The sequence below is a fragment of the Castor canadensis genome, chromosome 6 (assembly GCF_047511655.1).
Source record: "Castor canadensis chromosome 6, mCasCan1.hap1v2, whole genome shotgun sequence".
NCBI classification, from domain to species: domain Eukaryota; kingdom Metazoa; phylum Chordata; class Mammalia; order Rodentia; family Castoridae; genus Castor; species Castor canadensis.
In genome coordinates, this window is record NC_133391.1 from 86,360,833 (window position 1) to 86,376,933 (window position 16,101).

The window sequence follows — 16,101 nt, forward strand, 5'->3', positions numbered from 1 at the left end:
TTGCTGGAAGAAAAAAATAATAATTTGTCAGTATCACTTTAATCTCAATCCAGAAATCCAAAAAGCATTTTTAAAAGACACAAAAAAAATCATGTGTGATAAGCATCGTCATTTTTCTTTTTCTTTGCATATTAAAAAAATAAGACTTTCCTTAGCTCGCTTTCATTATGGTGAACTGTAATCAGTACTTTATGCTCATATTATATAGCTGTGTTTCATTAGGGCCAAAATGATATTGAACAATAGCAGTATAATGCAGGGAAATAGTTTTGTAATTCAGTTGGAAATTGCTAATGCAGTTAGACACTTGATAAGAATCAGCGTGACTTGCCTAGGAAAACATGAGCTAAATTTCCTCTACTTTTCCATCAAATCTTCTTATAGGGTGGGTGAGAATGCTCTGAAGCACACCGTAAACCTGAATGCCCTTGAAAAGAGAATTTCTTTATGAATTGAATTTTGAATGATATTTTCAGGTCCTGAGAAGAGCTGCTACTTAAGAATGAAATTCTCCCTGGAGATTTAAAAAAAAAAAAGAGACTAGATAATTAGCAGTCCTGAAAGCAAACAGCTGTATGAAATGATGCCTTGAAATTTCTTTTAGTATATCTCTCCAGTCTTGATGCAGAAGTAGGGATCTTAATATAATTCTAGTTGAGTAGCAAGCACCAAGGGAAAATAAGCAGGCCATTTCTTTCAAGCTTATTTTTGCATATTGTGTGCATTTATAATTAATGTAGGTTAAGAGTAGTAAACATGAGGAGTGTGTAGGAATACAAAGGCAAATGACCTGGTATTTTAAAAAAAAGTGTTTAGTTAGAATTTTCTTACTCTCAACTGTAGTAACTTGGTTGTGACTTGAGTCAAAATTGAATATTGAAAGTTATATTGAGAGGAGTTTATAATTTGATAGCACACAAAAATACTTAGCTATAAATATTGTAGAGAGAATTCTATTTTAATTCAGTTAATGATTGAAGATGCTGGGTTGCAATTTATCACAAAAAAAGGAGTGATATGTTTAATTTTGAGTTATCCTATAAATTTTTCTAGTCACTAGAAACAACACAATTTTCTCACATGTGATAGGAATTTTTAAATGCCCTAATTGTCAGAGAATAGCAGCATTACACGTCTGCATTGACTTCCAAATATCTCTGCATCTTTAGAGGTGTTAATTATATCTTAAAGCCACTACCCTGACTTTAAAAATAAACAAAACTAAATTTAATGCTCTGTCAGGATGTTCCATGCATATATAAATATATATTTTCAGCTTTTATGCCAGAAATTCATACTTAAAGTAAAACAAAACAAAACGCAAAGCACTTCCTATACCTCAATTTATTTCCTCTAGTGTGTTAGAATAGTTTGTAACATCTTAGAATTCAAAACCCTAAAATGAGGTATGTTATAAGGTTCAGATCATGTCCCTATCAAGTGGTGATAAACTACTTCAGTATAGCTTCATTGCCTTCACAGGCAGAAGGAAAAGGCATTTCTGCAGAGAGGACTCCATTCTTCTTTCCTTCAGCCTGGTATATCACGGCATGTTTCAGAGCAGCCTGTCAGCACAGCCATGGACCTCACTCTTTTTTTCTTTTTCTTTTTTTTTTTTTTTTTTTTTGTGATACTGGGCCTTGAACTCAGGGCCTTCACCTTGAGCCACTCCGCCAGCTCTTTTTGTGATGGGTATTTTCAAGATAGAGTTTTGCGAACTATTTGCCTGGTCTGGCTTTGAGCCACGATCCTCCTGATCTCTGCCTCCTGAGTACCTAAGATTACAGGCATGAGCCACCAGCGCCCCGTGACCTCACTCTTTATTAGTCATCTAGACAGTGCTTATAGGCTGCCCATCTGGCCAGTGCATGTCACCTGTTACTTTCTCTAGTCATGTTTGTAAAACTACAGTAACCAGCACTTTTAGTGAGCATGCTTGTTTTCAGTTAATGACAGGATTCATTAATCCTTGGATGGGTCTTGGGTTTTGCTTGTTGTGAATCTTTTCTCAGCCACATGGTGTTCTGAATCAAAAAATCTAAGTGCATACCAAAGTAGACTCCCTGTTTGGCTTCACCTTATTTCCCAGAGATAGAATTGAAGGGTATATTCTATATGTGTGGAATGGAAAAAAATATAAGTTCCTTTTAGTATACAAAATGGGTTATGATTTTAATTAAATATTTGGCATGCACAAAGTAGGCTAGGCACCCAGATGTTGAATTACAACATCAACAAATAAAGCTTTTCTGTAAATATATTGAGCAATGAGATATAGTCATGTTTATCTTCACATTGGGTACAGATTGTATTCTAAGTATCAAGATGATTTAATGTATCCATAAGTTTTATAAACCCCCCTTTTTTGAGAGGGATGGGCTGACCTAGCTCATCAACATGGAGTTTTTGACCAGCAATAACTCAAGTTCTGTTTTCACCCTGAACAGAAAGCACAGCTTGGATAGCAATAAAATGTTAATGTGCACATCATGAAACTTTGGGATCTAGGATTGTACTGAGTGTTGAAGAAAGCCAGTTGTGACCCTGTCTTCTCAAAGCTCACAGTGCTGACTTGTCACCCAGCCTGGAGTACCCATCATCACCCTCTTATTTTATCATCTTTGTGTCTTGGCATTAACCATCCCTCTGAAACCTTACAGTTCACACAAGTGGCTTGTTCAGACCTTGTAGCAATTCCAAAAATTCTAACAGTTCAAGAGCAAGGTCATGTGCATTTACCTTGAAATGTAGTTCTTTTCCAAGGTAGGTATTTTGAAGTAGAGTTAATTCAAATGAAAGTGGAAGGAGAGAAACAACAACTGTACCCTCTGTCGATGAGATAGACAAGCATTTAAGTAGGTAGACGTATTATAGCACTTGAGAATCCCCTAAAGTGCTTAGATTTATTTCTAAGAAATAAATGGTGAATTGTTTATTTCTCTCTCCCCCTTATGTTTCCTTGGGATAGAGTAATTAGTCTCTTATTTTTTATGATTGCATTATTCTTGCATATATCTTTCTGTGGTCCAGGTTATAAAAGTAAATAGAGGATCCAGCTGTATGAATGAATAGCCTTTTAATGAGTGGAGGGAGGAAATAATAATACTAAGTAGTGCAAAACCATTTTTATGTGATGAACTGCAGTATTCAGCTCCCCAGCTCCCCAGTCTTAAGCCACAGGCCACCAGTAAATGTGTGTGTAAAATGGCAGTTTCATATGTTCTGGTGTTAACAAAGGTACCTGGTGGTTTGTTTTGTTCCTGGAATGCACTTACTATGATTTTTGAAGGGTGCTGGCATATTCTCTTTTAATTTCCAGGGTCAAGGAAGGGTAAAATGGAGTATGTGACTTTTCTGTATCACTCTTCATTCTATTTCTGGGTGAAAGCCTTGCTGAAACCGTGAGATAACACAGTTGCTGGGCGATAATACAGTCGTTTTTGTAGTGCCATGAGTTAATTTCAGAGGTGAAACTCTCCTTACTTAGGAAAATAATGTGCCTTCTTCCCCTAGACCAGCGATTTGCTCAGAATGGCAAATGGATATTGAGTATCTCTCATGTGCAGGATACTGTGGAAGGTGCCAGCTCTCTTCCTTTCCCCCTTATTTCCTTCCTGACTGACCATTTTTACTTAGTTATTTTTCACTGGTTTTTCACATCTCTAAAGTTACTGGCAGTAATTTAATTCAAGGCTCCCCACCCTCTTCTGTTCCATTAATTTAATTTTAATCTGCCAACATCAGGCTGATGTTCCCTAAGCAAACTACCATAGACTTGGTGGCTTAAAAAACAGAAATTCATTTTCTCGCAATTCTGAAGTGGTTCGGCAGGGGTTGGTCACTGGTGAGTGCTCTCCTCCTGTCTTGTGAACAGCTGCCTTGTCACTGTGTCTTCACATGGCTGACAGAGAAGGAGTTCTCTAATGTCTCATAAGAACACCAATCTTATTGGATCAGAGCTCTACTTTTATGCCCTCTTTTAACTTTAATTACTTTCATAAGACCCTATCTCCAAATATAGTCATAGAAAGAGTTAGGGCTTCAACATGTGCATTCTTGGCTGGGGACACAAACATTTGGTCTATAACATTGTAAATAATGGTATAAAAATTTCCTTAAATAAGGACATACCAGGCCATGAACTTTGTAGTGAGTTACTAAACTTTTAACCTGGTGCTCTGTGCTTCCTTTACCTGTAACACATCTAGTAATGATGGTTGCAGGGTAGACCTTAGGACATCCCAGTATAAAGCCAAAGGAAGAATAGCAAATCCCTGTTTACCTTCCTACCTTCTAAGTAACCTGGAATAGCTAGCAGATGGGAATGGAAGGAGCAATTTCTAACTCTCAGGTACACCAGGGACTCTGACTTGGTGGAGTTCAAAGACGATGAATTAATTCTAGTCTTTCTTTACAAAAATTTGAGTCACTAACTATTGATAGTTTTGAAATGACAGGCTGGTTCCTGAGAAATCTGGTTTCCTCTCCTGGCCTGCTTTGAGGAACAGAGACTGGATGCCCAGTAGGAAGAGTACAGTTTGTGTTCTCCACAATACCTGCTAACTGGAGCAAACCCCTGGGCATATCCCAGCCTGGTCTAAGCTTGACCTGAACAGAAGGGATCCTCCAAACTCAAAGATCCTCTGCATTGCCAGCTCGCGGTTGCTGGGACACAACTCGGAGCAGAACAGTGGCTGGCAGAGACTGAAAGGGAGTCTTGGCTGCTCCTGCCAATGTGATAGGCGGTTGCAGAATTTTGTGAAGCAGTCTGATGAACCCTCTCAAATAGAGGCACCTAATGCTGCTCAACTGTGTAATTGGGATGGAAATGGGCCAATGAGAGGCAGCACTTTGTGCTTAACCTTTTGGGAGTCTTGTTCCAGGAGACTGTGTGTGGGGTGAAAAAAAAAGCATTACAAATAATAAGCTTCTCCGCCTGATTTGTAATGAATTAGTAATAAATGGCCTAGCGCTCTATGAAAGTCTGACGATTACAGAGCAGCTTTAGCTAAGTGCATGGGACCACATCTTATTTTGATCAGCTGTAGCATAGCAAAGACATGTAATTATCATAATCTAACAATTAGCCTGGCATCACTTTCCAGTGTTTAATTACCCCGATAAATGGTAATTGAATAGAAGACTTAATGACAAGAGAGAAACTTTCATTCTGCCTTAGGTGCTTAAGTTGTCTACTCAGCTAGGCATAATTTTCTAGTATTGCTTGAACAACAGTCTTGATTATCATTTTCCTTTTTGCAGTCTGCCATTATTTTGTTTCCTGATCTTGACCTTTGTTGATCACATTATTTAACTTCTTTCAAAGTTTGATACTGGGAACTAGAATACAAGATTTCCAGACATTTTGTAAGGTTTTGGTGTTTTTAAGCCTTGTTAATAATATCCTTCAGCTATAACTTCCCTTCTTTGAACATCAGTCACATCAGTACATATTCAGATACTGTGCTAGGTGTCAGGGATACCAAGAGAAGTAAACAAGAGCACTGTCTTTAAGGAGATCAATATATATTTTTTTTAATTCCCTTTATGAGTGTGTTAATGAAATGGAAATTTATTATTATTGCTCTTTTGTTATCATTATTTTTGAAACTAAGAATAGCCTGAAATTCTGCTGGTTACCTCCATTCCATAAGGGTACAAAAAGGCTATATCAAAGTGGGCAATTTGGCAGGTGGCTTATTTGTTTGACTGGTTCCCACTTCTCCTTAACACAATTAGTTCGTTTAATCCTATTCTCCTAGGACAGCGGCTATATAACCTGTTCAATGATTTTCTGCATCTGCTCTTGCTAGATCATGTGGCAGGTGCTCTGTTCCATGTACTTGCAGGGATGTGAAACTTTAGAAATTTAGAGAGTGATGTGCAGCTCTGTGGGAAGCTCCCTGGCCAGCAGAAGTAGAGAAAGGGCCTGTTTTGCATTGTGGGAATGACCTTTGTTAGGAGTATACCGATTGCCAGACGTTAATTCTTTATTTTTGTTTCAAATCCTTTTTTGAAAACTATTTGAAATGATCTGCGATGTGTTGAATCTGTTAGATCTCTGCCTGCTTAATTCTTTTGCTGACTTAGCCTGTTTACGTTGACACACTTACTCCATGCCCCAGGCCTCTTTGGGGGCTTAGAAGCAATTAGACTGTCACCCAAAGCTCTCAGTCCCTTCCTGAAGGAAAGTCTTGTTTAGGCTCTGCCAATTTAATGCTTTGTTTCCTTTGGAACTCCTCTGTCAAGCTAATAAAACAAACTCCAAATGAATTAAAACACTGGAGGAGAGAACATTTTGTGTGTCTTGTATTTGAAACAGGTGCTACTTGTGGGAGATACTATTTTTAAAAGTCACTCGTTTACTGATGTGGCTTGTACTAGAAAAGCAATAAGAAAAAAGCTATTTGACATTTTTATCCATCCATTTGATATGGGTAATTAGTATCAATTATGGGATTTTAAAACCACCTTTAAAGTATGCACATATAACACATATACACAGAAAGGGGAAAAAAGTGATAGGTTAGAGTATTAATCTACTGATGAGTTCCAAATATCTGGCCAAAAAAATTAGGTATTATTACTATTGCCAACAGTCATGGAATTCAAAGCAAAACAGCTGCAGAATTATAATTAACAAAACACGCAGGTATAAGAAGAACTCTGTTGGCGCTTCCATTAATGGATAAGCAGAGCCCCCAAGTTGGTATTGCAAGTATTTTGTCAGTATCTCATATTTCTTTGGATGAAACAGTGTATAGTGTAGCAGACTTTATTTCATCTGCAAAAGAATAAGTAGGATGCATCTTGAAATTCGTCTCTGAGCATTTTTTAGGGTTTTTAAAAAATTGTTGTTCTTGTTTTTTACTTTGTAAATCTTTACTTCTCTAGGACTATTAGTTATTATTGTTATGTTGTAGATCCTAGAAGAGCTGGATTCTGCCTGATATTATATGTTTTGGTCATCATGGGTCACAGTGAAACTGTCCATGTCTTCCACTTTTGGAGCCGAATGAAAGATAGGTGTATTTTAACCCACGAGAAAAAAGAAAAGTTTAATATTAGCAAAACAAATATTTGTTCAGTTCTCCTCAATTGCTAGTATTATTTATTTACCCCAAGCTTGATTTGCTATTTGTATTTCATGCTTTTACCTCTGCAGATAAACAAACAAACAAAAGGAGAATCTTCAGATTTAGGACAGGACAGCCATAAGGCTTGCATTCTGTGCTGAAAGAAAGAACAGAAGGAGACGAGAAGAAGCTGCTGTCCTGCCCAAACATACTTATAAACCAAATCCCATGTCTGCTATAGGGCCCACGAGGCCCTTTCAGGATAAATGAAAAGTTCCTCCAGTTAAAAAAGAGCTATCTTATTCTGAAATTAGCCTTTCCATCAATAATTGTAGAATTGAAAGACAGTGCTGCCAAGAAATATTCACTCTAGATCTAGTCGAAAATTTGGGCGGAACCCTAAGCTGATAAATTTGCTTAATCTTTGACAATAAATCATAACCTTCTTTTACATTTTAATTTCAGACTGTAATACATTAGGTTGCCTTGTAATTAAAGAACTGACATTGGAGTTCTGTTCAAATAGGAATATTAAAACAATCACCTCTTGGCAGATTAAAATATATTTAAAATGTAATAATCAACTATCCAGTTGGTGAGAAATAACATTTTTATTATTAAATCCTGTAAGACATTACATGAAGGAGGATAAAAGTGTCTCACAGTTTCTTAGCTTCTAATAGCACTGTCTCCTTTCAGTTGTACTGTTTCTATAATTATGGATGAAGAAACATCACTCGGGAGTTGCTTGATAAAATACCTCAATACGTATGTCCCTGCACGTGGGCGCTCTTCTATGCCAGCAACATATGCTAAAGGCCAATTTAGAACATTTTAAATATGCACTCATACCCTTCCTTTGTAAGCAACTAAGATGAAATGCATTTAGGCTTCAGCATATGAGGATGGAATGAGAGGAGGAACCCTGCAGGAGAAAGTGGCTAAAGATGGACTCAGCAGATGGGTATGATGGTACTCCTCTGCAGACTCTAAAGTAGGCCACTGCTTGTGTGTCATTTCTGTGTGACCTCCCCACACATCACTATCCACAACACAAGAGCATATGCTAGAAGAGGAAGTAAGGTTAGTGCTATGAAAAAACATTCACTGAGAAAGAAAGCTTAGGTGGTGCATATTTGCCTGAGCAAAGAACAGGATATGAGTAAGTTGAGAACTTCCACTTGGGTCTGACAAAGGGCCTAGAGTACTCAAGTACTAGATGTTCCTGTGGTTCAGGCTAACTAAGGTCATCCAGTGATGACTATGGGTATCAAATTGTGCTTTGATAACTTGCTTCCTGTCTCAATAAAGAGTTTGGTGTTGATAACTAAGCAAAATGACAATTGTTACCTTGCCTTTATTTCATTTGAATTTTGAAATTCAAGTCATGATTCACTTCCACCACACAGGTTAACTAAGGAGAGAGATTTTTTTTTTTAAAGTTTTTTGTTGTTCTGTTTTATTTTTATTAGCACTTGTTATACAATGTGGGGGTTTTCATTGTAATATTGCCATACGTACATATAGTATACTTCAATCATACTTATCCTTCAATTACTCTGTCTTATCCCCCTCCCATTTTTCTCTTTCTTGCATTGTTAATTGGTTCCATTATGACCTCTTCATACATTTATACAACGTATTTTGATCATATACTCCCTCCTTTACTCCTTCCCACTGCTCCCACCAGTAGTCCTCCATTTTATGTGCATGTCCATTTTTTCTCTTTAGATCTAGCTTCTGCATATGAGAGAAAACATTGAGTATTTGGCTTTCTGAGTGTGGCTTATTTTGTTTACCCTAATAGGTAATTGGGAGATCCTGGTTCCATGCATTTTCCTGCAAGTGACATAATTTTATTTTTCTTCACTTCATAATTTATATATACCACATTTTCTTTATCCAGTCACGGGTTGATGGGTACCTATGCTGATTCCATAGCTTGACTATTATGAATAGTGCTATAATAAACATGGGTGTGCAGGTTTCTCTAGTGTATGCTAACTTGCATTCCTTCAGGTATATTATGTTGACAGTTGTAGAGCAGGATCATATGGTAGCATTATTTTCTAAATTTTTTTAATAACCACCATACTGATTTCCATTGAGACTATACTAGTTAATATTCTAAGGAGAGAGAGATTAACTGTAGTTGTAAATTGATATTCAAAATTGTTTTTATCGATACAATGGAAAGTCATCAGGCACACCGCATAAGACACATCTGCTTACGTGGATATTGAGGTGCACTTTGCAGCTCCAATTCCAGCTTTATCTGTTATTTTTGCCACTAGTAGACCTTAATGTAGATGACATTGATTCTCAACCAGTCTACTGACAAATTTTGATAAGAGTGTAAAATGCATTCTTTCTCAGACAGTATATATAATATTATATGTTACATTGAACATTGACCTGAGCAGCATGCCACCCAGTGAGGAGCCAGGACCATCTTTCTATGCATGTGAGATGTTTTCTGGCTCCTGAGACTCTTGCATTATGACATTTAAGGGTGGTAATTGTTTTACTCAAACACAATCACTTTTCTAAGTGTGGTGACTGTGCATGGTTTTACACTGTGAAGCACTGTGATAATTCAGCAGAGTTGTATTGTAATTATTGTAGCTTTATTGGGGTATGGCCAGATATTAAAGTTAAAAAATATGTGGTAATCCCAGAGAGGTGAGAACCACAGGCACAATGGATAAAATTAAGGAAAAGGAGCAAAGAGAAGACATTTACAGAAAATTTCTAAGAAATTGACGAATCTGTTAGTGCAGTGACTGTGCTACCTATGGCATTTGTAAATATTGGCATACATAGTCCTGCTTTCTAAATGGGAATTTCCTCTTTTAATTTGAGCTAAGGCTCATGAAAACTGTTTCCTGATGAAAAAAGGATCCCTTTATGTGAATGGCTGCTGAGCCTAACAGCATTTTATTCTGTGAAAGACTGGGATGGTATGCATGAATCAGGAGCAAACCCTGCCACTAGAGGCTTATTTTAAATGTTGATGATACCCTCAGCTTTCAGTTTAGGAGTGTGGGACCAACTTGGTAGGGAAGAGAATAGGACTGGGACACTTGGCTGTCCTTAAAGTGCAGTGTAACCCTCAGGTAACCTGATGCTACTCAAACTCCTAAGAAGGCTCCATCATATGAGGAAAAATACTGTAACTGGTAAAGCTTCAGAGCCATAGTGGTTAGTTGGAAATAACCATATGAGACTTGGGCTGAAATTTTAACTGTTAACTAAGAGGGAAAAACATCCTCTCTGAATGTCATGTCCTCATTGGTAAGATGAAACTGATTATAACTATCCAATAGAGTGGTTTTACTGATTTCATATGATAACATATGTAAGGCACATACAGATTACAGGTGCAGCAAATGTTTGCTGCATCAGTAAATAGAAGAGAGAACTGAAACCTATTGAGAAGGAGAATTGTCCTCTAGGGTAATACAGAGCAGACCTAAGGACTCCATGTTAGCAATTTAATCTCCCACCAAGTGTAATAGTGAGGCGCCTTAGTTCTCAGGTCAGGCTGCTTTGGTTTCAACTGGACCTTCACCTTTGTGTAGTTGTGTAACATTGGGAACATTGCTTGACTTCTTAATCTCAGTTTCCTGGTCTTTATGTGAGTGTAATAACAGTGTATGTTCTGTGGGACCATGGTGGTGAAATAATGAATGTAACATAATAAGCACTCAGCAGTGTTGGTCATGGCATGTGCTTCGGAAAAGAACGGCTCAGTACTACATTGTACCCAGAGAACATGATTAATATAGTATTAGAATATTTAATCCCAAACTTTCCTGTGGCTTATATTTGAGTATGTTATATAGATGCCTTTTATGAGTCTCAATTTGTCATTGTTTTAATGCTTATATTGTCTGTTCTTTGAAACTTACATTAGTAAACAAACTTATGCAAATTAAAGATCTGAAACAGAAGTGTAAATTGACTTCGTGGTAAATTAGTATCTTTTCTTTGTCAGTGGATACAAGGGTAAAAACACTAATTGCTGAGGCAATCACATGTTTAAAATAGGCACCACGGTAATTTACTTACCTCACACAAAGTAAGATGCCACAAGAAGGGGTTGTTGGTCAGCCAAATGTAGAATGGGTCTGTAATCCCACAGTTTGCCTTACTAAAATTTTAGTGACAATAACAAGGATAAAAGATGGAAAAGGAGAACTAAATTTGAGATGTCAAAAACTGTGACATTGGTTTTTAGTTGTAGAATAAAGGAATTATAGAATAAAGGAATATCAGAAATGTGACTGGGTAATGGCAGTTTTAATTTTTATTTTCACTTTTCAGCAGTGCCAAATGCTAGTAAAAGCTAAAATGAGTGACACTTATGGAAGGAAAAAAATTCCCCTTTGAATGTCTTTAAAATCTGTAATAATAATATAATAATATAAAGTGCATCTGGGCATTGCCTTCTGCTGCAGTTCTTGTCTGGCTCTCATCCAAAACTGTCAGGCTACTCTGAGTGCTGATGATTCATATCCCGGCTCCCTTTTATCTGAACATTGCAGTGTCTTTTCTTTGTACTTTGGCAGTGATGTTACCTTGATGTTCAAAAATCTTTTAAAAGCAACAGCCTTTCCTTGCATCTTGACAAATTTTTGTCTGCCAGTAATGAAGAAAAAGTAAACCTGTGATCATTGTAAACATTAAGAAACAAATACTGTGTCTTTTTTTTTTTTAAATAGTTATCTATTTGGGGATTCTCTCACTGAAAAATGCACATTCTTCTGATGATCTCTTATTTCTTGAATGTAAATTAGCATGCATTCACATTCATGAGCTCTTTTCTTATGTTTCTTCATCTGAGACTTAATACAGCCATTCAGTCTCATTATTATTCTAAGTTGTATGTAAGGAAACTGAGGCCAAGATGACTTATGACACATCCAATCAGTCGATAGCAATCAATCCTTAAATCGAGGTCTACTTACTAACAATAAGTGGTGCCTAAACTTTTTTTTCTTTTTACAATGTTGTCTCTCAGAAGGGACGCTCAGCTTTGTCAATGAATATTTAACATCAACAGCAAAGATGATATATTTCTTCTGGGGCAAACATTGGTCCCACAGTGACAGAGGTCTGTGTTATGCTTTGGTTCTACTTTTTAAGGACAACACATTGGGAAACAGGATGACATGAGGGGGGTTATGAAACTAGGAGAGCCTGGGAACTATCTCAGAGATAACAAAAGGAACCAGGATTTTCATGTCTGGAAAAAGGAGGATACAGAGAGACACAGCTGACATCTCCAAATGTTTTATGGACTACCTTGTGGAAGAGGAATTAGATTTGTTCTTTGTAACTCCAGGCAGTAAAAGTAGGATCACTGGGAAGAAATTACACAGAAGCAGATTTATGCTGAATAGAAGGAACTTTCTAACATTTAGAGATGTCCAAAAATGGAATTGACTAGCTCATCATCCCTGGGAAGTGTTCGTGCTGAGACTGTCCGGCTCGAAGATTATATGACTTTATGAGCATGTATTTCAGCAGCAACACTGTTTTGTGATGAAACTTTCTGAGGGCTCAGGGAAGAATTTCTTCACTAGCTAAAAACAAAGGAATTTTATAGACTTTTCCACCCTCGTTTCAGGCTGAGAAAGTTGTATTCATAACAATTCCTGTTTCATACGTCACTGTGTCCTATGAAATGCTTTTTAACTGACAGGGAAAAATATTATTTAAAGCAGATAAGATTAGAATGGGAGCAGACAGTTTGGTGTTTGCAGTGATTTTCTGTGTGTGTGTGCATTTTAACAATTTTAGGCAGAATTTACCATGGTTTTTTCAATTGTCTTCTGGCTTGTTACTTTCACTGATGATCAGTCCGGCCCTAGAACACACCCCATAAAATTAAAAGAAATAAGGGGAAAGTCATTCAATTTTTTTTTTCTTTTTTTGCAGTACTGGGGCTGGAACTCAGCCTACCCTTGAGCCACTCCACCAGCCTTTTTTTGTGATGGGGTTTTTTTCTAGACAGAGTCTCTTGAACTATTTGTCCAGGCTGGCTTCGATCCGCAATCTTCCTGAGTAGCCAGGATTACAGGCATGAGCCTCCGGCACCTGGCTCAATTTTTTTTTTTTTTATATGGAAAGTGACAGGCTATCAAAAGAATGAGAAGCTAAAATGAATTTGTGACATAAGTAGATTTACCAGGGAGAACACTGAACTGGAATCCAAGGTGTTTGTTCTAGATTATGTTCAAGTACTCACTGGTGTATCTTTGTGCCTTTTTGGGTCTTCAGTTTCCTCTAAAATGAAAATGTTCTAGAAATTTTCTGTTTCTCCCACTTTTATAGTTGTATCTTTCTATATTTGCATAGGAAGTTGAAAATGGTCTTGTTTATGACAGGAAAATTCAGTAATTTATTGTTGTCTAATTTGCTCATTCATTTATTTAAAAAATATGAATTAACTGAAAAATCTTAGAAATATGAAAATTGTTTTATGTATATAATTCAAAGATGAAAGGAAAATGAAAAACAGCAAATCATACAGTTCTTTATTTTGAAAGAGTGATATTTACTATAATAAAAATGAAAGTGGAGCCCTTCATTTATATGGTATTTTGAAGAAAATATCATAGAATTCCTCTGTAAAATAGCATACTGTTGTTTGGATTCAGAACTGCAGTATCTCAAACCATGCCCCAAATCACGATGGCATTCAGTAAGAACCTATTTTACTAGATCCTTTTGTTCCAGAATTATTAAAGCGTTTAACCACTGATTCAAAACAGAAACCCCCTCCTCTGTGAACTAGCTTATCCTTTTCTTCTTCTTCCAACAGGTTCCAGAGGGGTGATTACCACATCGATGTCTGTATCAATGACTACCTGGATGTTTTCTGCCCCCACTATGAGGACTCTGTCCCAGAAGATAAGACTGAGCGATACATCCTATACATGGTGAACTTCGATGGCTACAGCGCCTGTGACCACACTTCCAAAGGGTTCAAGAGATGGGAATGTAACCGGCCTCACTCTCCAAATGGACCCCTGAAGTTCTCTGAAAAATTCCAGCTCTTCACTCCTTTTTCTCTAGGATTTGAATTCAGGCCAGGCCGAGAATATTTCTACATCTGTGAGTATATAGAGACTTATTTTGTAGTAGGGAAGCTACAAGAACCCAGGCTAATTTTTTTACCCAAGTTTCAGAGAATTGCAGGGCTGACCTCTGCATTACAGATGTCTCCTTGTAAATGCATACATCACAATCCCCAGATGCATTAACTGGGAATTGAGAGCACAAATTAGATTAAACACATAGCGCCTCTCCCCCTATGAAATTGTGTGTCAGCCTGTTCAGTGAACCACTGCTGACTTGTATTTCTTTTAAATGAAAATTGCCAGGACTTTTCTAAAGCTCAGGAAAAGAAAAAAAGACTCCTGAAAAAAATTAAAGGAAATAATTAAATTTACATAACTTGAAGTCATTGGATTTCTTACTCAGGTGTCAGCAATATCCTTTCAATCACCCACGTTTTTTAGTGGAGAAAGCCCAAACTCCTGCAAATGTCAGCATGTTGACGATAAATACTCTCTTTACACCAAGCAGAAAAGACAATTATTAAGAGCAGCTGTGTCTTTAAACAGGAAAATGTGAAGAAGTATCTAGCAAGAGTTCCAAGGGAACTAGTATGAGTGAGTTTCTCACCTGTGAGCCTTGCCCGACTGTCCTGAGCGAACACTAAAACTTTCTCAGTCCACCTCTGCATTAATCACAGTGTGGTGGCCTTGTTCTCCATTACACATGATATTACCTTTTTCAGACATTTTTCTATTGTATATTGTAGCTAAATATTTCTCAAAATTGACCATGCAAAAGAGTCACTTGGGAATCTTGTTGTCAAGTAGATTTGGACTTGGGGCGTGAGGCAGGGCCTGAGATTCTGTATGTTTAAAGCTCCCAGGTGATGGTGATGCTGTTGACCTTTGGACTACAGGTTGAGTAGCAAAGTTTTAGGTAATACCTGGTATGTACCTGGACTTTCCTTTAGCTGGTATCAGCTATTTAAACTATCTAGTCATCCCCATGTATTTCACTGTCAACTGACACAGTTAAGGGCTTATTTGTTCATAGGATATTTATTGAGCAGCTCTTGTTGGCTCAGAGATGTTGGGGATGCAAAATGGAAAAACATTTCCTATTTTGGGAGGAGTGACCTAGTTGGGGAGTAGACTTACAAATAGGCAATTAAAGTATATATAGATAATTGTGGAATAACAATAAATGCAGGGAGCAGTGAAACCTTAGGGGAAGTTGTGCTTGGAAGAATCAGGAAGTGTAGCTGTATCCAGTGTGTAGAGATCCATGTCCTTCACTCAGTGTGTAGAGCATCAACTTTTCACCGCAACTTGCCAAACAAGATAAAGAACATTCCTGTTTTTCTGACTCATTTCTTCAATCCAGATGTCTCCACCCACATGCTTTACATCTACTGAGATTACTAGCTCCTCTTCTTTTCCAGAAAACAGAATTTTATAAGTCAAACTTCACCTCACAAGGGCTCTCTCACTTTTATCAGAATTGAATTTAAAAATTGAACAGTACCACTTTTATGATTTCAGCACATATTTCAGTTGTCCGTAATGAGACAACATGTAAAAGCCTTGATACTATGTCACATGGACCCACAAAGTAAGAAAAGGAATATTGAGTCCCACAGATGCAGGAAACACTGGCATACAGCAAATTCACACGTTCTCAGGCAGCACGCTCTTGACTGTTGCTGATTTTTTACTTTGTGAAAGAATCCCATTCAGCAAGTGAGAAAAAGGAAAAGAGGAGGCTTCAATTGTAAGACAGCATCTCATTAATTATCTAGTTGTAAAATACTATACCAATGAAAAGGAAATTATTGCCAGTTTGAAATTTTCTTATTGGCGTCTCAGATTAAAAACAACAAAAGTATAGATCAAAAATGAACAGAGAACACCAGAAAGGGAAAACCCAACAACTAACTTGTTGATTGCATGATTAACAG

The 16,101-nt window shown here is 37.2% G+C and overlaps 1 protein-coding gene across 5 annotated transcripts in view; it reads left to right on the forward strand.

The window, feature by feature from the left end:
• Positions 1-16,101, forward strand: part of Efna5 (ephrin A5) — a 275,816-nt gene that overhangs the window by 214,755 nt on the left and 44,960 nt on the right. For all 5 annotated transcript variants that reach the window (XM_020175022.2, XM_020175017.2, XM_074076998.1 and 2 more), the window contains one exon: positions 13,906-14,198. In XM_020175022.2, coding sequence (XP_020030611.1) covers positions 13,906-14,198 — 293 coding nt within the window. The remainder of the gene's footprint in view (positions 1-13,905; positions 14,199-16,101) is intronic.